Source organism: Delphinus delphis, chromosome 16, assembly GCF_949987515.2.
Source record: "Delphinus delphis chromosome 16, mDelDel1.2, whole genome shotgun sequence".
NCBI classification, from domain to species: domain Eukaryota; kingdom Metazoa; phylum Chordata; class Mammalia; order Artiodactyla; family Delphinidae; genus Delphinus; species Delphinus delphis.
Genome location: NC_082698.1, coordinates 58170127 through 58195101, shown reverse-complemented (window position 1 = coordinate 58195101; position 24975 = coordinate 58170127). Strand labels below are relative to the sequence as shown.

The following is a 24975-nucleotide window of genomic DNA, read 5'->3' as shown; positions in this document are numbered from 1 at the left end:
GTAGTGTTTCTGTCCCCTTTTTTGCTGGTTCTGAGTGTAGTGAACATAGCAGAAGCTTTCTTAACGTGATAGTTGATCTATCATTGCCTCCATCTGAGGGATACCAAGAACTGGTTTGTTGGAGGTAATTGTTTGACCTGTAATTACTTAACATTATGCCTAAAGACTTTTTAAAAAGTAATTACAGCCTCTACTGTAAACTTGAAAAAGTTCTAGCTCTGCAGAATAAGAGTGGATATTTTGTATACATACATACATACATGCATATATATATATATATATGTGCCTCTCACTTAAATACCTCAGGAAAAACATTTTTCTAGGCTGGGGCTTTGCATAAATGGGCAGTACCAATTATGACACATGCACACCTTTCCTTTAAAGAACTTATAGGCAAACATTATTCAGGAGCCTTTTCTAGGAGCTGTTTATCAAAACTGCTATGATAATAACTTTGTCCTAATGAGTCCCAGTCTCTGTTTAGGGAGTAATCGATAAACTGCGAATTAATGTTCCATAATTCACATTACAATGCACATGTAATTATTTGAGATGAGGCAAACCCTATGCATTTAATTTACAACTATAATTAAGTAAACTCATTTGATACTAATTAGGTGAGCGTAAAAGGATCATAGGTTTGTATATTTAATTATCAAAGTACAATCAGCAACCAGTTTCTGAAAAGCTTTCCTAGCTTGAACTCAACATTGATCTTTGCCCACCCACACTACAATTTTATGTTCTTGGACCTTCAGTAAATTAAAATGCATGGTGAATCGTGGAGAATCTACTTGGTGAGTTAGCTTTTTTGGTAATTAGATTTGTAATTCACCATCTGAAAAAACGGCTTGAATATAAAGAAGCTTTATGTCTGATAAATCAGTTCATCAGAAATGAGGGAGAAATTAAGACATTTCCCATTAAACAAAAGCTAAAGGAGTTCATTACTGGTAGACCTGCCCTATAAGAAATCCTTCAGGCTGAAAAGGATGCTGGACAGTAACTCAAAGCCATATAAAGAAATAATGCCAGTAAAGGTAACTACATAGGTAATTGTAATAGCCAGTGTTCTTGTATTTTTTATTTCTAACTCCTCTTTTATTTCATAGATGATTTAAAAGACAAATACATTAAACAATAATTATAAATATATGTTAATGGACATACCTGCATAAAGATATAATTTATAACAACATAAAGGGGGAAAGGAGCAATATAGAAGCAGAGGTTTTGTATGTTGTTGAAGCCAATTTGGTTTCAGTTCAAATTAGATTGTTATATATTGAAAATGTTAATTGTCTTACCCACTAAGAAAATATTTGAGGAATACAGAAGTTTTCTCTGTTTTGTTAAAATAGTATATAAAAATTAGTTTGTCAGAAAATATACCTGTTTGCTAGCTTAGAAGTCTTTTAAATTCTACTGTCAATCACCAAGTATTTACTGCATACCTAATATAATGGGCTTTCTGCTAGGTTTCAATAATTATCTCCATTTCTTCCCACTAAATGTGTAAACATATAATCAAGAAAGAAGCTTTATATGATGTCTCCAGTGACTTCCTAGTCTTGGAATATGCTAGATAAAATGTTATTTCTTAGCTGCATTTATGCTGTAAAGAATGTGAAAGCTTGTGCCCATGACTTTCCCTAAAGGTGTAAAAGACGTTTCTATCTCCAACCTTTAAAACCAAGGTACCTGAATGTAAGGAGTAGAAGGCACCTGTATGATCCAGTATATGTTCCCTTCACTCTTAAAGTATTTAGGGTGTTGCCATTACTATCAGAAATTGTGAACCTTACCCGCAGACACTCAAATTCTAAGCTTTCAGAATGTGCTAACCAGAACGTGAGGGTTTTTCCCTTTCCTTATCAGCAGCCACTATAGTAAAATAGAAGGTAATTGCTGACGCTTATGTTGCTCACATAGAACATTTACTTACATGATCTAAAATAAGATATTAAAATAGATGAGCAAATTGATATCTGGCCTGTGAGGCCGTCGTTGCTTCTTTTATTTCTTTGGGGATACGAGTGCAATTTGTCAGTACATTAAAACGAGATTTTTTTTTTAATAACAAGGCCCAAGTTTCTTCTGTCCAGATGTAAACAATGTCAGGAGTTCACACGCTATACAATTAATGACACCAGCCTTGCTGCACTGACATCTATGCCTGACCAGTTTGTATCTTGTCTCTGGGTCATCTGAGGAAGTATTAATAGTATTGTGGACTATGAACAGGCCAAGTCTAGCAGGTACCATTTACATGGACTAGAGTATAAATAGTATCCTCTGAAGCTGTACTTGTGGTGTTCTTTTTTTTTTTTTTTTTTTTTTTTTTTTGCAGTACACGGGCCTCTCACTGTTGTGGCCTCTCCAATTGCTCCGGACACGCAGGGTCAGTGGCCATGGCTCACGGGCCCAGCCGCTCTGCGGCACGTGGGATCCTCCTGGACCGGGGCACAAACCCGTGTCCCCTGCATCGGCAGGCGGACTCTCAACCACTGCGCCACCCGGGAAGCCCTGTGGTGTTCTTAAATTGAATTATCTCTCATCTTCTTCCAATCTCAGAAACAAAGATACTGATTTTTATATCGTTTGAATAACTATTTGCTAGTTCAACATAACTAGTAAAGTATAAAGATTTGACACATAATGGCTTCTGTTCTATCCCCTCGTGGTAACAGTAATTTGGTGGATTCAGAAGAGTAGTAGACATTTAGAATGATACTTTGGAGAGGGGAATGGAAGCACCAACTAGGGATTATTAGTAGGACCAGTTCTGAGAGGAATTAACAGTAATTGGCACAGTATTGGATGACAAACACCAGCCCATTTGGAAACAGGATCTTCATCATTTTTTAATAGGGTTGTGCCATTCTTCTTAATCTACTGATGGATATGAGTGTGATCCTTAAACTATTCCTGCAACTTTTCAAAAATCTGATGCTGCAAATTCTGTTCATAAAGAACAGTGAGGAGTACAACCAAGCTTTAAAAGCAATGTAAAATATTGTAATTGATGGGGCTTCCCTGGTGGCGCAGTGGTTGAGAGTCCGCCTGCCGATGCAGGGGACACAGGTTCATGCCCCGGTCCGGGAAGATCCCACATGCCGCGGAGCGGCTGGGCCCGGGAGCCATGGCCGCTGAGCCTGTGCGTCCGGAGCATGTGCTCCGCAATGGGAGAGGCCACAACAGTGAGAGGCCCATGTACCACAAAAAAAAAAAAATATATATATATATATATATATAGAGAGAGAGAGAGAGAGAGAGAGAGGGAGAGAGTAATTGAGCGGTTTTTTTAAACAGGTAATTAACCATACATTTACACCTTTTAATCTACTTTTAAGTGCAAGGGAGATTGGCAAATGACTCAATAAAGAAAAGCATCCTGTTTAAATTGGATAAAATGGTTGTTTACTAGTGTTTATCACTGTACTCCAAGTAGTCAACTGATCTGTTAATCCAGTTTAGTTTACTAGACAATAAATAGTACTCATAACTTTTATCAGTGTTTGTCAGGGGTCCCTCTGAAATGACTCCATACTTTGGGGAACTTTAATCTTATTGTATAGTATAGACTGTTTAAAATTTTTTTTTCTTTCCTCATATACCTATGACATTACCTTGAGGCATTATCATCCCTGCAAACCAGATTGCACTAAACACCAGTGATATTTCAGCAATGCTTTCTTGCTCTAAGACTTCTAATCCATAATGAGAAAAAAGGAGCCATTGGTCCTCTCATATCTGATGCAATTTTTCATTTGTAAACTAAATAACATTTGCCATTGCCACCATCAACAATTCAAACAGAAATCTTACCAATAGAGAGCCCATGATTAGAAGTAGTGGCATCAATAGCTTAATCTTTAATAATAGAGAACAACTTTGTACATGCATATCCATTTTAAAAATCTTTATTGTTGGGACTTCCCTGGTGGCACAGTGGATAAGAATCTGCCTGCCAGTTCAGGGGACACGGGTTTGAGCCCTGGTCCAGGAAGATCCTGCTTTGCTGCAGAGTAACTAAGCCTGTGTGCCACAACTACTGAGCCTGCGCTCTAGAACCTGCGAGCCACAACTACTGAGCCCGCATGCTGCAACTACTGAAGCTTGCGCACCTAGAGCCCGTGCTCCACAAGAGAAGCCACCTCAATGAGAAGCCTGCGTACCGCAACGAGTAGCTCCCGCTCGCCGCAACTAGAGAAAGCCAGCATGCAACAATGAAGACTCAACGTAGCCAAAAATAACTAAATAAAATTAATTAATTTTTTAAAAAACGGGCTTCCCTGGTGGCATAGTGGTTAAGAATCCGCCAGCCAATGCGGGAGACATGGGTTCGAGCCCTGGTCCAGGAAGATCCCACATGCCGCGGAGCACCTAAGCCCGTGTGCCACAACTACTGAGCCTGTGCTCTAGAGCCTGCGAGCCACAACTACTGAACCTGCATGGCCACAAATACTGAAGCCCGCACACCTAGAGCCTATGCTCCACAACAAGAGAAGCCACCACAATGAGAAACCCACACACTGAAACAAAGAGTAGCCCCCGCTCACCACAACTAGAGAAAGCCCACGCACAGCAACAAAGACCCAACGCAACCAAAAATAAATAAATTAATTAATTTATTAAAAAAAAAAAAAACATGCCTTCAGAAGGAGCAGTTTTAAGTAAGACCTGGTCGCCTATACCCAGAAGTCTTATTTTAAGATTAATAATATTCTTGTCCATTTATTCATTAAATGCTTACTACGTGCCAACCTTTGTCCTACGTGCTTTACATGTATTAACTGACTTAATGTTTGCAAAAACTCTATGAGATAATTACAATTTTTGCCCCCATCTTACACATGACAAATTGAGGCATAGAGAGTTTAACTTGGTTATGAGCTAGTAAATCGGAATTTACTAGTAATCGGGAATATGAACCCAAGAGTCTTGTTCATATTCTTAAGCACAATGTTATACTGCCTCTGTTCTTTATGGAGTATTAATTTACTTAATTTAGTCAAATTTAGTTATCAGTACAGGGCTTAAAAGGGGAATTTAAATGTCAGTAAACTGTTACATACTGTTCAATCAAAATCTGTTTTTTTCCATTATCACCTTTTTTCTGGAAAAAATGGTGGCAACATTGCTCAAATGGCAGCTTTGGAATTATATTTTACTTCTCTCTCATTCTTTTTGTCCCAAAGTCCTACTTTGCTTTGGGACCCTGGGTAGTTGACAGCCTCCGTGAGCTTCAATGTCTTCATTTATATAATCAGGTCAATAACACCTAACTAATGTGATTGCAGTGAGAATACATGAGATAAAGTATATAGAGCACTTGGTGCAGTACCTGGCTCATAGTAAGTATTTGAATATCGCTTTTTGCTCAGAAACTGCAGTTGCATCCCATTTGCCTCATGTATCAAGTCCAAACATTTGTCGGGCTTTCAAGGCCTTCCTAGAGATGGCTGGACCCCACCCATCTTGCGTTATTTCTGGCCTTACCTGACATTTAAACATCCTTCTTTCTCTATGCCTCCTGGGATATATATCTTTCTTTTCCTCTCCTTTTCACTATCCACATCAAAACCCAGCTTTAAGTTCAATCTTCTCCATGAAACCATCACCAGTTAATTAAACTCACATTGTTCCTTTCCTCCTTTGAGCTCCTGTTGCAGCTATAAATATTACATTGTTAATATTTCACAAATTCTTCCACATATGCTAGATTTCTCTTTCCAACTAGATTCTTAAGTTCCTTGAGAAGACAGACCATGTCTTAATAATTCTCCTTTATCTGCTTCCAAAGGATCTAGCAGAAAATTAAGAGCTCATAGTGAGTGTTCAACAAGTACTTATTGCCTGATTGAAGATAATAAGCTCCTGGGCTTCCCTGGTGGAGCAATGGTTAAGAATCCGCCTGCCAGTGCAGGGGACACAGGTTTGAGCCCTGGTCCGGGAAGATCCCACATGCCACGGAGCAACTAAGCCTGTGTGCCACAACTACTGAGCCTGCACTCTAGAGCCCACGAGCCACAACTGCTGAGCCCGTGTGCTGCAACTACTGAAGCCCGCACGCATAGGGCCTGTGCTCTGCAACAAGAGAAGCCATCACAATGAGAAGCCCGCACCCGCAACAAAGAGTAGCCCCCGCTCACTGCAACTAGAGAAAGCCTGCGTGCAGCAGCAAAGACCCAGTGCAGCCAAAAATAAAATAAATTAAATTAAATTAAATTTTAAAAAAGATAATAAGCTCCTAAAAACACCTTATAGAATTGTATAGGGCTTTATATTTGACAGGGTGCTTTTATTAATATTTATGCTTAATCCATATAATAGTCACTGAAAATAGCTAAAGCAAGAATTATCATCATTTTCTGAGCAGCAAAATAGAGTTTAAGTTACACTGTGACTTGCATAAGGTCTCTTGGTAAGTAGCATCTTAGACTCCGTTCCCAACTCCCACCATTCAGTCCATTCTCTATAAGGCTGCCAGAACAATCTCTTTTGAAAATGGGATCGTGTCACTCCTCTCTTTGAAACCGTCCAGTGGTTTCCCTTTTTATTAAATAGAATGAAATTCTACCAGCTCTTCCCCCCGACACCCCACCCACACACACACACACAAATTTGATCTCCACATACTCACTGTACTCTAGTTACAGTGGCCTTCTTAACCTTGAACAGGCCTAGCTCACAAAGCTTGTTGCTAGCCCAGGTCCTCTGCACTTGAATATTCCACCCCTGGATCTTCACATGGCTGGCTCCTTCTTGCTATTGAAGTCTCAATTCAAACATCACCTCCTCAGTGAGGAAGTAACACCCATCTAAATTAACCCTCCTCCCCAGTCATAATTTATCATCTGTTTTATTTCCTTCATGGCATTTATTGTTATCTCAAATTATCTTCTTCATTTTTGTATTAGTTATATATTATCTATCCTCACTAGAATGTAGATCCTGTGAGAGCAGGGTTTTTGTTTGTCCTATTCACATCTGTATTCTCCTTCCCTGACAGAGGTCCTGACACATGATAAGCTCTTAATAAGTATTTGTTGAATAAAGTAGCTGAACAAAAACCAGACTCAAACTGTGGGTCTTTTGAGTCCTAATCCGGTTTACTTGCCATCATTCCATTTATTCTGCCTTTCATGAAAGCACTTATACTTTTGGAACTACAATAAGAACTGATGTTCAGAATAATGACATTAACATGTGCTGTAGGATTCTCTATTATCAAAGAAAATTTTCATTGAATTCAATAAACTAATTAAAGCAAGGATGTCATGGTATGTTATTATATTAGTACATTTAGAAAGATTTCCAACTAAAAAGACTTTCTGCTTTTTCTTTAGTTAACCAGAAAATTAAATTAACCCAGAGCTCTTCATTTCCCCCAAAAGTCCTTGTTAATTAGGATTGTTCTATAAATCTCTATTATTAGCAGAATTTGTCATCTGTTTCATTATCCTGTTTATTAGGGCAGTCTGAGCAGGGTGTCTTTGCTCATATCCTGATATGTGTATCCAATGAAAAGAAAAAGCATTTCCTGGATTCTCTTTTTTTTCCCTATTCTGTGACACAGGCATATTTCATGCTGTTTGCATAACAACTTAATTTCCTTGTGTCAGTTCCCAGTATAAAGTAGGAATGATATTCTTAACTTGGCTATTAAGTAAAATAATTAAATTTAGAGTCTACTTAAAATAAAAGCATTAGTGCTTTGAAACATTGTTTGTGATAACAGAAGATTGAAAACAACCTAAAAGTTAATCAATAAAGGACTACTTAAGTAAATTATAGTATGTCCATACAGTGGACTATTACACAGTCATGAAAAACAATGACATTCTCTGTTTACCAATATAAAAAGATCTCCAAATGAAAAAACATCGTCCAGAACAGCATGCATATAGTATGATATTTTTTTTGTTGTTTAAAATAAAAAGGAGAAAAGTAAGAATGTTTTGCTTATATGTGCATAGAGAAATTGTGAAAGGATATACAGGAAAGCAATAGCAGTAATAACCAGATTGAAAAATAGTGGGACTAGAAACTGAATGAATGGGAGAGATAAGAGAAGGGTGGTTGTACCATATATTTTCACATATTTATATTTGGGGACTATAGTTATGCATTACCTGTAGTAAAAGTTAAAAGGTTAAATTTTTTTAAAAAACAAGCACAACTAAAAGCAGTATGTGGTTCTGGACTGCATCCTGTACTGGATGAAAAAAATTGCTATAAAAGACATTAGGACAATTAACAAAATTGGAATATGGAGTATAGATTAGATGAAATAACAATATTAAGTTTTTAAATTTGTCAACTATACGATGGTTACCTAAACGAATATGTTTGTTCTTAGGAAATACACCAAATTAAATAAATTATTAAGGAGTAAAGGACATGATATATGCAACTTAAGCTCAAATGGCTTGAAAGAATAAATATGTATGTATATACAGGAGGACTGATAAATTATGGCAAAATGAAAAACTGGTAAATCTGGATAAACGTTATATGGGAATTCTCTGTATTTTTCTTTAAACTTTTCTGCTTGTTTAAAATTATCCCCCCAAAAAAAGGTTAATAAAAAACAAGCAGGGCTTCCCTGGTAGCTCAGTGGTTAAGAATCCGCCTGCCAATGCGGGGGATATGGGTTCAAGCCCTGTTCCAGGAAGATCCCTCATGCTGCGGAGCAACTAAGCCCGTGCACCACAACGACTGAGCCTGCGCTCTAGAGCCTGCGAGCCACAACTCCTGAGCCCGCGCGCCTGGACCCCGTGCTCTGCAACAAGAGAAGCCACTTCAATGAGAAGCTTGTGCACCGCAATGAAGAGTAGCCCCCGCTCGCCACAACTAGAGAAAGCCCACACACAGCAACAAAGACCCAATGCAGCCAAAAATAAATAAATTAAAAAAAGAAAAAAGAAGCAAACAAAAACATTAATACCCTGGAAATACCTCATTATAAGAGATCAAGGTGCAGGAGCCACTTTTCAGAATCTTAGGAGTTCTGGGGTTTTTTTTTTTGTGATACGCGGACTTCTCACTGTTGTGGCCTCTCCCATTGCGGAGCACAGGCTCTGGACGCGCAGGCTCAGCGGCCATGGCTCACGGGCCCAGCCACTCCGCGGCATGTGGGATCTTCCCGGACCGGGGCACGAACCCGTGTCCCCTGCATTGGCAGGCGGACTCTCAACCACTGCGCCACCAGGGAAGCCCAGGAGTTCTGGCTTTTAAACGGTCCTACTTGTCACTTTCTGGTGAAGTTTTTGCCATCAGTTTTCTGTTTTTTTCCATGGCTGGTAATGCTCATCAGAGGCAGTGGTAGAGGTGGTGACTACAGTCTACCTTGAGGCTGAAAAACACTTGGCTATCTGCTTCTCATCCTGCTTTGTATCTTCTTCAGTTATATCTTCACTACAATTTAGAGGTGACATCAGTAAGACAGTGACAACACATGGCACTTTAATATACCTTGAACAGAATTTCCTAAGGATATTAATTATCTTGACTCTGTGTGTGTATACAGTACTAAAATATATAGTTAATTTGGTAGCAGTAAAGCTACCGGAACATTTAGTCTAATTGTTTGGCATTGAATGAGTGGATTTTTTATTATTATTTTTCAGTTAGATATTGTGGCATTTGTATGAACTAACCATCTCTACTATAAACGACTTAACATTATAGTTGATTCTAGCCAGACTGGCCTCTTAAGAGACTGGGTAGTAAGGCTTATGTCACAGTAGAGTGAAGAGTGAATTACCTGTTTGTATAAACTGTCCAGAGACTGTTTGATTTTTATTATTTTGTACTTTAAGTACATTAAATTTCATTGTTCTGAGTGAAGATGCCGTGAGGGTCTTATCCAATAAATGACACTAAGCAAATCTGTTATCAGCTGAATTGTTAGTGTTTGTTTCCTGTCTGCTTGGGGAAACTCATGATTTTGTGCTGTTGTAGAAGTCTGGAAAATAGGAATAATAATTATTCCCAATCCTTTTCCTTCTCACTTTATAAAGAATTTGGGAAGAGACAATGGCACTTACTTATCTTAAGCTCTTGAGTAGAAGTACTTGATCAGAACTAAGTGTCATTTTTCTATAACTAAGGCAAAAAGCTATTTTTGCTACTTGTTCCCACAGCTACTCCAGTCCCATTTCACACCCAAGAAAACAAGATCCCAGTAACAGTGATGTGAGTGTCTTGGGCCTCATTGGCTGAATAATGCCCATGCCTATAAGTGTGTCTTAAGATTTAGTTAGGTACTTTGTATGTTCATACAATAAATTGACTAGAAGGCTATGGAATGGGTCATGCTGGTGAATACCATTTACTTACTTTGTGGGAGTTTTTTTAATAACTCTGTAAACCAGCTTAGATCATTGTATTTCAAAATAAGAATGTACCAAAAATATAAGTGAACTTGAATATTATTGAACTTTGTTTAATCCCTTTTCAATGATTTGGAACACCATTCAAGATCTTGCAAATTTTCAGCGTTATTATTTTGAAAGAAGTTCTCATAATATAGCTCTCTAGATGCAAAAGATAATAGAGCCTGGACTGTGTACCAATTTATGACAGCTCTTTTTACATTCTTAATATTCTTATATACTTATTTGAATTAATAAGTACAAAAAGTGGAAAATATTTCTACTTTATGTTTCAGGAAATTGAACTTCATATGACACCTAAGGGTAAAGGATTTCAAGGATCTACACATATATCCAGAAAAAAGTGTAGTAAAGCTGCATTCATTTAGAATTTTTGCTAATTTAAACAAAAAGTCATGATTCTTAAGAACAAAATTCAGATAAACTCTTCCATTGTGAATTAGGTTTTATTCATAAATAAAGATTTATCCAATCAAAAGTCAATAACTTTCTTAAACAAAGAACTCAAGGAATTATATCTAATTGCAGCTTACTTATCATTTATATGTGATTATTTTAATCTGTAATCCAGGAATTAATTCTTATATTACCTAAAATGTTTTATAGATGTGTTATATTATTACATAATATAACCTTATTATAAATGGTAATGGTGTCATTAACTTAGCTCATTTTACTTGTTTAATGCCTGTTTGTTCTTAGTTTATAGTTGTTAATTCCCTTTATAGTATGACTTGTACTTGGAAGTAATAAAATCATATTTCTTTATAAATATTTATGGTACAGACCTTTCCCTAAACCAGACTGTAGCCCTTTCCTTTCCTAATTATTTCTAATAAAGTCTGCTTATATCTTTTTTTTTTTTTTTTTGGCCTGCATAGCAGTCTGTACTGCATACTCCCTAGAAAATTTAATCCTGGATGTTTATGCCTTAACTTCCAATTAATCAAAATCTTGTCAACTTCATGTAGGTCTGGTGTTACAAAGTGTGGAAAGGTAGTACTTAAAGAGTTTAAACAGGTACTTCTAATATGGAATCTTCTTAGCATCTACAGTCAAAAGACATCACTAAGTGAATGAGTCCTCTTCTTGAATATCAATCTTTCCAGGAGGATCTTTTTTTCATTATCATCACTTTGTTTATCTCTTGTTGAAAGTATCCATTAGTAGCAGGTAGCAAAAGGCAAACAGAACATGCTTTTTGAGAGTCTTAGGTTCTTTATTAAGACCTTAAAATTTCCAAGATTTCCTTTTCTCTCCTTCTTGATCTTAGATGAGATTGAAGTTTATAGCGCTTTGGCCACATTTGTCCCCATAAAGGATGCAAATTTGTAGTTTCAGAAGTTCCAGACACCAATGAAAAGCACTATTCAGTCTTTTACAAATGTCCTCTAGGCCAAATTTCATCACAGATACGGTAGTCTCCCTTACCTGCAGGGGTTCGTTCCAAAACCCCCATTGGGTTCCTGACACTGTGGATAGTACCAGACCCTATATATACTATGTTGTTTTTCTTCTGTACATACATACCTATGATAAAGTTTAATTTATAAATTAGGCATAGTAAGAGATTAACAACAATGAATAATAATAAAATATAACAATTACAATAATATACTGTAATAAAAATTATGTGATGGGAATTGCCTGGCGGTCCAGTGGTTAGGACTCCACGCTTCCACCGCAGGGGACCAGGTTTCCATCCCTGGTTGGGGAAATAAGAACCTGCATACCACGCGGCATGGCCAAAAAAAAAAAAAATTTGTGAATGTGGTCTCTCTCTCTCAAATTATCTTATTGTACTGTACTCACCCTTATGATGATGATAGGATATGATACAATGCCTGTGTGATGAAATGAGGTGAGGTGAATGACACAGATATTGTGATGTATCATTAGGCTAACATTGACCTTCTGATGATAACGTCAGAAGGAGAATCATCAAGCCATGATGATGTCGATGGCTGGATATCAGCAGCAGATGATGTCCATGGTTGGGCATCCTCAATAGCTGAAGGGTTTTCGTTTGTGTTTGTTTATTTGTTTCACTGAAACCTTTTGGAAGAACATTGTAATTGGAAGTTGTCTCTTTTTAACTCATCAGTGTTTTGCTACAGAGGTTGAATCCTTCAGTGATTATAAGGGTGACTTTAATGCTGCATTCCATCCAAGGATCTTATTCCCTAATTTTGTCCTTTAAAGTCTGTGCAATTTGAAACACTTCAGCAAATTTTGGTAGTGTCCGAGTTGCTGGTTCTACTCCACTTTCTTCTTCATCATCTTTCTCTTCCTCTGTAAATGACTCAAGAAGTTCTTCCACTTTCTCATTTGTTAACATTTCTCCATGGTCATTGATGTGTTCTTCTTCATCAAGCATGTTGGCAAATCCTTCTTACTGTGTGAATGATTTTCCTAACTTCTCCACTGATCCCCAGGAAGCCTTTAAAATAATTCATGACTGCAGGCCTTTACAATTTCTGGTTTTAATTCATCCACTGCAGCTTTGATGAATGTTATTGTGTCAGTAATAATGAATGATTTCTAGCACTGCATTGTGTCCAGATTAGAGTCTGCATCAATTGCTGATCAAATATGATCAAATACAGGGTGGGTGTATGTGACCTGGACAAACTGAATGATGTCCTTGTAAAAGGGGTGAAGCAGTGAAGTTGTATTTGGAGATAAAATTCCAACCTCAACATTTTCACGTTTGTAACAATTCAGGATGACCAGGTACGTTATCTGTTACTAATAGAACTTCAAATTCCACCCTTTCTTCTTCCAAATATTTTTTCACTTCTGGGATGAAGCATTGGTGGAAGCATCCCATAAATGAGATAACTGTCACCCATGCTTTCTGATAATTTTTGGGTTTGTTTTTGAGAGCACATGGGTTCTTCACCCTGAACACTACGCCTGGCTTTATCATATGCCCTGCAGTGTTGCCACATAGTACCAACGTTCATCTGTCCTTCCATGTTTTATGCCCTGGTGCCTCCTTTGCACTTTTATGAATGTAGCTTCTATTGGACATCTTCTTCCAGAAGAGCCCAGTTTCATCACCACTGAAGACTTGCTTTGGATGGTATGCTATCTCCTTAATCAACTCCTTCAGCACTGCCAGAAATGTGGCAGTAGCTTCTTCATCAGCAGACACAGCCTCTCCAATAATTTTTATATTTTTCAGTCCAGATCTTTTACTGAATCTGTAACCATCCTTTACTCACAGTAAATGGCTTGGCTGTCACTTGTTTCAGGGGATCCCTGGCTGAAGTGTTCCTATAGGCTCAGTGTTTTCTGGCGCAGCACGTTGCCATCAATAGGAATAAATCTTCTGTTCATGTCCTCCACCCCAAAACTTAATGCCTTTTCCATCTTAGTTAAGCACTTGTCACGTACTCTGGCCATAACTTTTGCAGTTTAAGGTGCAACATCAAATCTAACACAAATTTCTTTTTCCTTCTTCACAATTTCACAGATAGAAGCTTCGTTCTTACTGTAGATCTATCTTAGCAACCTCAACATATAATATTTTTTTCTTTCCTCATTAAGTCAGGAACTTGCACCTTTTCACTTAAAGGAAGCACTTTATGGCCTCTCTTTGGCATATCCAAATCTCCAGCATCACTACTCTTGTGCTTTGGGACCATTAGTAAGTAAAATAAAGGTTACTTGAACACAAGCACTGCAGTACAGTGACAGTCAATCTGATAACCAAGGCGGCTACTTGAGTGACTTACAGGCGGCATACGTAGGGATGATTCATATCCAGGGCAGTATGGATTGGGACGGTATTCAGAATGGTGTGGAACTTAAAACGTATGAATTGTTTATTTCTGGAGTTTTCCACATAATATTTTCAGACTTTAGCTGACCGCGGGTAACTGAAACTGCAAAAAGCAAAACTGGATAACGGAGACTACTGTAATGCCATTCCACTGTCATGTGCCAAGTTTAAAGTAGTGTATTAGGTTACTCTGTAGTCAAAAGAACCAAGTCCAGACTGCTGTAAGAGAAGAGCTCATTGCACTGTCCATTTTGTTCTGCCCATGCATTCAGTGGTAGCTTTCCCTTTTGTTATTTGACTGATAGTTTGGAGGAAATAGTGACTCCGTTGTAAAAAGTAACCAGATTAAGTTATCCGTAATAAGCCAACTAATATCAGTAATCCTTGACATTGGCATCAAGTATTATTCAGAATAGTAGTTATATTTTTTTTGTGCCATTGTGATTTTCTATAGAGGAACACTCAAGACTCATTATTTGTAGTTTTTAAATTTACAGCTCTTTAACTATATCCAAGATTTCATTGCCAGGAATGTAGCCAGGCTTGATGCTTTATTAGAGATCCATGATCTAGTACTTAATACTTCCTTTAGCTCATAGTTTCTGTTCAAGTATTTTTACTGTCCAAAAAGGTACTGCTACCATTTACAGTTGTTCCTCAAAAATGTGAACTACCTAAGTATAACTGTTAACAAAACACATACAACATCTGTGTGCTGAAAATACCAAAAAGCATTGCTTACAGATGGCTTTTCACCTTGGTTCCCAAGTGCTCATGTACAGAATATGGGCTTCATGTTCTGTCTCTCTCTTTGGCTGATGTAGGAGCTTCAAGCTTTCCTGGGTGAGTTTGTATATTGAGTGTTTACAAAGAGAAGTCAGTCTGCCTTTCTTTGGCTCTAATTGCAGAAAGTGAAGTCACCGCTTTTGCTGTCTTGGATCAAGACCAGAAAGAAATTGTTGATACCAATGGAGCTGGAGATGCATTTGTTGGAGGTACGGACTCATTTATTTCATACTTACTTACAAGTTAAACATTTCCTTTAACCCTGTCTCTGCCACATAGCCAAGATTTATGAATATAGTAACTTTTAATTTCTACTTTTAAATAATTAATTCCTGATGTTTTTTCCATATGCTACTATCATTGTGTTATGAGGGTATATTACTACAGGAAAATATGTATTTTGGGCTTAAAGATAATTTACTGTTACGCTATATCCCAGTCATTTTCACAAGATTAATTGTGTCTGTCAGAATATTGCATAAACAAGCTGCATCAAGACAGTACATAGTATATTCATAGCCCTTCAGGCTTAAATGTTAACAAATTGTTGTTCTTTAAAACACATTGTGAATATTAATAGTACGCTAATAGCTAAGGATGATGTCTTTGGATTATATCCTTTAGTTAAAACATCTGTTTCTAACACAATAGTTGGATGTTTATTGTACCAGGAAGGGTTAAATTTTTATCTCATTAAGGTTCAATAAGAACTGGTACAGTTTATAAAAACTAAATCATTTTTGGAGTGAGTAGTCAAAAATAAGATCAAGACAATTGGAAGAGTTTTGGCTTGATAACTTAGATTGATCTAAAATCGGATTCAAAAGTTCTTTTCATATGTCTGAACTCCTTCTAGCCAAGTGTAGTTAAGCTAGGTTAAGATCTCTAGAAAGCTTTAGACTCCTGAGTGATAGCCCAGAAGAGTCCCTCCTGACCTTTATTTCTCATAACATCAAGCGAGACAAGGAAGAAAAGGCGAATGGAGCTGACCCTTGTCTTCCTTTCCTTGGAAGATAAGTTGAATTATGGGAAACTTATTTAAGGTTGTATAATGGTTTGAACTTAATGTTACTTAAAATATTTATATTCTTTTAATGTTCACTAGCATAAATTTTTCATGTTTCCTTCTTTGAAACTTTTCATGCCTAGTCTTAAATGAGCTGTTTACCATTAGACTGGTAGCATGCCCCATGCCATCTTTTTTTGGAAAGAGTACATACAACAAATAATGTTCTACTTTACTGTCACGCACGTATCTTTTATTCCTTTGCTCTGAAAGGCTTCATCACTGATTATTTTGCAGCTGTTTTTCCTATTCCATACCGCTTCAGAGCTGTAAACCCATGTAGCCTAAAAATACCTTATGCAGAATTGGGCCAAATTCTGTAATACATTAAGGAGACACTATTGATTTCCTGTTTAGAAATTGGTTAAACTAGGAATCTAGTACAGAAACTTTTAAATTTATAATGTGTGTGTGTGTTATTTAAGCACTTTAAAATACTTAAAACAGTAAGTATTCTCTTTCTTTGCTATTTAGTTGGGTACATCCTGAGGCTGTCATAGATACGATGGTGACCTAATTAGGCACTGCTCCTGGGCCTGAGGCCTGGGGCTTCCTGGCCTTGCAACAACAGATTCCTTTATAGACCCCTAACTACCTATAATGCTTCCACTACGAGGTAGGAATATATAGACTTTTTGAGGAAGAGGGAAGTCATTCTTAGGATACTAAAATAGGAACAGGTGGCTAGCCATTTGTATTACAGTTAGAGTGATAAATGAACTATATCATCAAAGCCCTTGGACTCTTTGTTACAGGATTTTCGGCCTCTTTCTTATCTCACTCTGGTTACCCAGACTCATTTATATACTTATTCTTGGGGTACAGTGAGGTAAGTAAAAAGGAAAGAGTGTGGAACAGCGATCTGCGAACCTTTTTTCCTAAAGGACCAGACAGTGAATACGTTAGGCTTTGCAAGCCGTATACTGCATATTCTTCTTGTTTTCTTGCTTGCTTTTTGTTTTGTCTTTGGTTTTTTGCAGTACTCTAAAAATGTAAAAACCTTTCTTCGCTCTCCAGCTGTACAAAAACAGAGAATGGGCTGGATTTGGCTCTCAGGCTATGGTTTGCCAACCCCTTTTGTAATATGTTGGCAGCCTCCTCACTTTATTCACTTTCATCATACCCTGGATTTCACTACGCACTGTTGAAATCAGTATAGAGAAAGTGGAAGTCAAGCTGAAACTAGGCAGAACTTTACTGGTAAAACCTCAATTAAGTAGCCATTTTTCTCGTTTTAACCCTACTCTCATCGGTTCCCAGGATATTCAGATCCTGAAAGACTGAGTCATGCAGTGAGATGAATACTCTAATGTCATTTTAACAAGGAATACTTATGCTGGCATGTTCAGCACATTCTGTCTATGTACATCAAGCTATATAGTAATAGCATAGATAACATTTACGCAGCACCTACTAGCCAATTGATATCTTAGGCACTTTACATATATTAACTCGTTTAATGTTCATAAAAGCTCCTTGAAGTAGGTTATTTTTAACCCCATTTTACTGATGAGAAAACTGAGACACAGAGGGGTTAGATAACTTTCCCAAATTCTCGTAGCTAGAAAGTAGCAGAGCCAGGATTCAGACCCAGGCAGTCTGAACTGTACTGCTTCTCTAAACTTTTAGGGAAATCTCATCATTAGGACTCAGAACCACAGACCCGCCTTACTAACAAAAGCTGGTTTTGCCAGAGAGAATGTTCCTATTGACTGAATAGATGACTTCATTTATTGAACAGGAGGTTTTGTTACACAATAGGATTCTTAGGACTCTGGGGTAAGATTGTTGCAGAAAAGAAAGTGAAAGGGAAGAGAATCGAAGGACTTAATCCCAGGTGAGTTTGAACCAGGAGTTTCTGCTAAGCAGTAGAATTGATTGCACTACAGAGATACAGAAAGCCAGATCATAAACTCGCTTGGTCAGCATGGAATCTGAATACAGGGAGTTATATGAATCAACTGTTTAATAGCACTAGGCTGATACATCCATCTTACAATAGAGATGTTCTGGTTAGTTGGAAATACTCAAAAATCCATTGGCTAAAATCCCCTACTCCCATCTCTACACCAGGGGAAGGCTTTCTAGTAGGATTGGAAATACTCTATCTTTTGAAGTATACTCCTCTACCTTGATCATGAATGGAGAGGCAATGATGGCAACTTTTGCATTTACTATGTAGTTTCTTTTTCTTTGCTTGATTGCCTGATTAATGTGTCTCCTTTCTGATTGACACATTTTATCTTTAGGTGCTTAATATATTCCTCCTATTACTTTCAAGTTTTGCTGGCTTACAAGCACCTCTTTCTTTTGTGACTTTGCATAACTATATTCCAGTCCCAATTTCAAGTTCTTAGATAAACCATGACTTCACCTACCGTGTGCTGATATTACATATCCCAATACCAGAGTGCCATGCGTTCTCATTAGCCACATAAGAGATACATGACTACATCATAGATTTTCATGTATAATTTTAAAATGAGTACCCCAAAGGAACATAAATTAAATTCATAGTTCCATCTTGAGGGTTTGGTAACAGTGACAAATTCCTCTAGCCTCCACAAGTATACCTCCTTGTTCTATTTGGAGATCTTAAACACTTTCTAATGTCTGCCCTTTACTTGTCACTAGCCAGCCCTGATGGAACTACCCTTTTCACATTCTCCCTCAAAAGCCAAAGCGCCACGATTGTACCCTTGGAAATGGAGACAATTCTATAATCTCTAAGTATGATTTCCTAATTTCCCAGGTCAGTTGAAAATTTCTTCCTGTTGTCCTGCTGTGCTTTGTCACAGCAGGTCTGCCTTTTCATTTGGAACCCTCTTTGTCACTGCCATAGTAACAAATGGAAACATTGAGAACATTTTGTGACAGGCACTGTCATTGTTCCCTGTGAAATCTCTTCCCCTGTGTCTTCCCAGTAAATGAAACTGAGAAGAAAAATCATAACAAATAACATGAAAGGGGACCTAATCAATATGTTCCCAGTGGGCTGTCAATACCAGCCTGTGTTAATCTAACATGATTTAGTTGTATGTTTTATGGCAGCTATAGGAATATGAACTAGACCTACAAATCATCTTTAGACTAAAAGTGAGTACACCTTTGACAGATTATACCCAGGCACGTACATCTAACTCTCAGAAAAAAGACTAGAGACCTTACCCAAGGACCAACATTCTTAGGTTTAAAAAAGCTTCATTAAATGTTAAGAGCCATATATAGCTTAGAATAGTTTATTTGAATGATAGTAAAGTAACTGTGCTGCCTTTAATACTTTTATTTTCAAATTTCTCATGACAGCTTTATCAGGGAAAATGTATTATCCTAAACGATATTACCTACAATATGAAAATAACTTTTAAAGCCACTTAGCAATCACAGTATAAATAATTATCCTATTTCCCATCTAATAAAAAGGAGCATTAATTTCACTTTCTAATTCATGTTCAGAAAAGACTTTTTGTTTAAAAAAAAAGATTTAAGTTACCAGAGCAAGGATATTACTTCCTTTTCAAGTAGCACCTGTCTATACTTCAGAGAAGCATAGGGAATCTCTAAGTTATGTTTACATTTTCTATTCTCACCTTGCTTTTTATTCCCAAACATTTGTAACTTACTCTCCCGTTCTTCTTAACTGCTGCTTCATTGTGCTGTACAAAGAAGTGGTGTAGAATTCTTCTGATTTTTTTTTCTGCACCAACCCCTTCCTTTGCTGTCAACTCAGAGGACTAGAAAATAACTTGGTGAGTGTTGAATATATCATTTCTCACACTTCTTCACCCAAAAATGAAACCTTCATATGACCCACTGTATGCAGAAGATTTACTTGTGGATGGTAACCAAGATGATTGCTGCACACTCCTACCCCATCCCACAGCAACAGCGATCCCTTTCCCTGTCTTTTACCTCTAGCAGGACATCTTTGGTGTTTGATTTCTTAAACAGTTTCCCTTAAAACCATCAAATGAGGTATGGGATTGACTTGGTCATTAAGAATTTGAAATACACCAGAGACAGCAGCTCAAGTTCACATAGGGGGAAAGGGAAGAGAGATTCACACCTTGCACAGTCTTAGGATGCTTCATGACATGCTACTCTGATGTTTCACATCCAGAGATTTTGATAAGTTGACGTTGGACCAGGACCAAATTTCAGGAGTCTTGCCTAAGATTATTTAAGCCTTTGTGGGTCTAAAGAGGTAAAGATGATCCTCGAGCCATGACAGAAATGAGAAATAACTTTCATTGACATGGGATACAGGATGATTTTAGGATAAAGTCTGGAATTTTTCACAAATAGTAATGTTCCCTCAAAGATCTTGTATCCTGGATGGCCTCCATCTAGAAGCAATTGTAAATAGATAATGGAATTCAAAGGACTTTGTCTTCTGGAGATTTGGATAATCCAGAGACAGTCTGAGCCATGGAGGCTATCAGACCCTGAAACTTAAATATGAACCTTACATCTCCTATATTTGATGATTATTAAGAAATGCTTATTCTAAGAAAACAATGTTGGTATTTATAAGATTTCATTTAGTAGCAGAGGGCCAGAAGAAATGTCACAAGCAAAATATCTGAAGTTAATTTTGTTAGAATTGTGATATGACAAATATATGTATATCAGTTTCCTGGCCTATGATATTTGTGAGTCAAATGGAACTCACTTGAATCCAATAGCAGTCCAAGCTGCTCTTACATGGATTTGGTCAATTTTACCTACCTTATCTGTCAGATAAGGTAGGTAAAATTGTATCAGTTAGGTTTTGCTGCATAACACACCACCCTCAAAACTTAGTGACCTAAAACAACAACCATTTATTTAACTCCACAAATCTGTGAATTGGCAGCTGGGCCTAGGCTCAACTGGACAGTTCCTCTGGTCTCAGAGGTTCAAGAGATTAAGTAATTTGCCCAAGGTCACAGTGAAAACCAGGATTCAAACTCAAAGTTTGACCCCCAAGTTCTTACCTCTGATCATTTTGTTATACTCCATTCCATTAGTATCCTCTTGTCTTCCCCTCCAAGTGAGGAAAAATAGCCTAAGTGCTTTTTCTAAACACTAGTCTGTAGACTGGGGCCAATCTATGACTTAGCAGAGATTTCATCAGTCAGTAGCAAAATGAAAAAAAGGTAGGAGCAATAGAGTAAGTTTTCGTAAAGCTGAGTGTATTCAATTTAAAATCTTGTCTCATAGATGTTTGAATTTGTTACAATGTGCCTTTATTGGTTTTGTAATTAATATAATCAAAATAAATGAAATCACATGTCGGTAGTACTGATGCATAGCCTGGCCAACCTTGTGACCTAGCAGAAGTCTTAACCAATGGTGCATAAGTTATTACAAACAACTTCCCAAACTGTATGAAAATTTGTATGAAGTGTAACCTCTGATGTTATATGGCTATTTACTATAAACAGGGGTCTGAATAAAACAAAAATTATCAATGCGATTACTAAATTTACAGCTATTCTCACTTCAGATATGAGTTCCCAAACCTGGGGTATGAACACAAGATCTTAATTTATTTTTCATTTAATTATCCAGTTTACATTGACATTTTATAAAATTAAGATATGTATGTTTTATTTCTATCCCATGAAATAAACGGAAAATTAAAACCAGTTTCTGTCATCAAGTGCTCTTTGAATTTTAGAACCACCCTGCTGTGAGAAATTGTCAGTTGATCAAATACAGGTTTTTGAATTGAGTTAAATAGTAACAAAATTAGTTATCTTGCTTATGAATTAGGGTATAAATAAGCTTACTGTCATCTCCTTATTCTAACACTCCAGCAGCTATGACTTTGTCCTGGTAAGTCTTTTTGTTTTTAATTATATTGCTTAAAATGTTAATGCTGAAAGGGAGTATTTTTTAAAATCACGTTTCTGGTTTTCAGGTTTTCAAACTTTCAATAGTGAAACTATGTTCAAATGAGGTTTTATCTGAATCAGAATGAAATGAGATTAAACAAATCCCCATTTGACCCTATCCGCATTTTATCTGGTTGCTCATAAAAAGCAGCTCTCTTGAATGAATTGATGTTAGGTATGAAAACCTAAGATGGTCTATTAAAAAGCCCCCATTTGATGGATGAGGAAAGGGAGTTAATTGTAAATATGCAATACTAGAAGCCAGATCTCATGGCTCATTAATTCATGATCCAGTGATTACATGTGTTCATAACCCAAATGAAAATTGTCAGTTAAGTAGTCTGTTATATAGGCCTTTTGGAAATACATAGGTCAAGAGTTGATACCCCAAATGGATAGAAGCCTTTGATATAGTTGTTTTGGTATGTGGGTATCCAAGATGTTTAACTTTAACAATAAACAGAAGCATATGCTAAACTTTTATTTTGGGAACCACATCAAGAGATCACACATTAGGTTTAAAATTCAGATTCTAACATTTTTGTTCCATAAGGAGGAATGATCTTTTTTTTTTTTTCCTGCGGTACACGGGCCTCTCACTGTTGTGGCCTCTCCCGTTGCGGAGCACAGGCTCCGGACGCGCAGGCTCAGCGGCCATGGCTCACGGTCCCAGCCGCTCCGCGGGGGCACGAACCTGTGTCCCCCACATCGGCAGGCGGACTCTCAACCACTGCGCCACCAGGGAAGCCCCTAGGAATGATCTTTAAAGCAGTATTTTGAAAGGGGTTGGGGTGCAAGGGCACCTTATCCATACAAGTAAAACATACTGCTTAGTACTCTTCAGGAGCTTCTTTCCTGAATTAGGGGCACAGAAAGGTTTTTTTGGTTTGGGATTTTTTTTTTTTTTAATTCAAATGCAATATCCCACGCCACGTTAATACAATTTGACAAGTTTCCATTTTCATACACCAGGAAGAGCAGATAAGTTATCCTCACTGTTATAGCGCTGACCACTGCCTATATATTATACCCAGTTGCTCACTTTGTGTGGGAGGATGTATTGTGCTTAGCTGTCGTGAAGGAACCTTTGCTCTGAATTGACTTCCTGTGCATGTCAGTCACTACACCATCTGACACCATTTAGGCTTTGGTTTTCATTATGCAAATACCTGCTAGGTCAGACCTTACCCTGATGGGCACAGTAGCTTTTTAAGTTATTTCAAAATTTAATGTTTGTTGATTTCCTTTTTCCAGAAAAATCTGTGTTTTCTAACATATGAGTCACAAGTTGTTACTTAAGTTCATGACTAGTTGGTAGTCAATATGAAGTCAAAACAAAATAAAATTTTACTAACTAAACTACATAAAAGATGAAAGGAAAAAAAGTTTACATCTGAGCCTTTTTCAGCAGGGGGAAACCATTACTTTGTCACATCTGGGTAGTCTAAGCCAGCCAAACTGAAGTGGGAATTTCCTGCCATATGTTAGTTCTTTGAGCAACCTGTAAACATCTAAAAGAGGGTATGTGAGTTCTTGTTTGGTAGAGCTGTAGCCACTGTGGAAGCTTGCTCCTAATAGGTAGCAGACATTTTTATGTACTACCACTCGTCAGGAGGTTAAGTAGCCTGACTATAGCTGCTAACACTGTTTGCTCTTGTTAAATGCATTAATTTGAAAGGCCTAATTTGGAAGGTACAACATCAGGTCTCACCAGTATTATAGCAAGAGTGAACACTGTGTTGAAATGACCTCCCAAATGTGGATGACAGAAATTTTGTTTCATTAATAAAAAGAAGGTAAGACTAAGCCACCAAGGTTATTCCAGATAACTTGAATAAGGTCATTTTATAAAGTCAGTGAAGACCAAAATAAGCCTCTTTATACAAAGGAAAATAAAGAATCTGAAATGGTAGGAGAAATACCAAGTATTTACATCAGCTTCCTGTTCCAGATGCACATGGGCATTAAGAAGCAAAAATTTCATTCAGAAGAGTTGTACACAAAAAGTAGAAATGCTTTATCCAGTTGAAACAAGAGACATTTTTAAGGGGGAAAAAAAGACTTTCCACATAATCTCACTGTTTTTGTCATCCTCTGTAAGGGAAAATATTGACATTTACCAGACTGTTTGCTCCAGCTTTCTGATCTCCTGCAGTTTATTTTTATAACAGCCTTATCGATGGGCCTCTTACCCAGCTCTCTAGGTTTAACTGAGTTGAGTCGATTTGTTACCACAGCTTCAAGTAGCTGTTACAGAACAAGCAAGACATCCTAATAAAGCTGTAAACGTGTTTACTCAAACAGAGTATTGATTTTACTGGGAGAGGGAGAAGCTGGTGCTTAGCACAGTGTCAGGGTGGATGAATTTCACTGCGGTTTTTCATTGTCGTCTGTCATGGTTGTGAAACACTAAGTAAAGCCATCAGAGGATAATTAGAAGTACCAGAAATTTAGCCCCTAAAATCAGTTAACCATTTGGGAGTTTCATAGCTTAATTAGCTTTTATTAAAAATTTTCTCTAGTAATAATAGTCAAGCACTTTTAATGGCACTTTCAGGTAGAGCAAGATTTCAAGGTTGTAACTTGTTAAATATATGAATTTAATGGCTAAAGGTTTTTCAGACTTTTTCTCATTCTAGTAATTAGGCTAACACTAGAACACAATGTAAAGAGACAGTGATCTATACTCATATCAGCAGAAGTACACGGTTTTTCTGAAAACTCAATTTTAAGGAAGTGATAAAGCAATTATAAAATATTTAAAACACATCTTATAAAGGAAAAAATACCCAGTTAGCATCTTTATTAAACATTTAGGTTTAAATGTTTAACCTAAATGACCTAGACACATAAAACTGTCAATGCCACCCCTGTTTTCTTAATACCTTCCTTCATTAGAGAAGAATCTAAAATATTCTAGCCCGCTGTAAGTTAGTCATCATCTTAAAGGTAAAAGTTGATTGCACAACTGTGGAAAAGACACAGGTCAGATTGAGAAGTTGCTTACCTTCTAGAGAAACTGTATTAGGTATTAAATTTGATGAAAGGTATTCA

At 37.2% G+C, this 24975-nt stretch overlaps 1 protein-coding gene across 4 annotated transcripts in view; it reads left to right on the top strand.

Moving 5' to 3' along the window:
* The window catches only part of ADK (adenosine kinase), a 486415-nt gene that overhangs the window by 439137 nt on the left and 22303 nt on the right, over positions 1-24975 (top strand). For all 4 annotated transcript variants that reach the window (XM_060034751.1, XM_060034754.1, XM_060034753.1 and 1 more), the window contains one exon: positions 15099-15185. In XM_060034751.1, coding sequence (XP_059890734.1) covers positions 15099-15185 — 87 coding nt within the window. The remainder of the gene's footprint in view (positions 1-15098; positions 15186-24975) is intronic.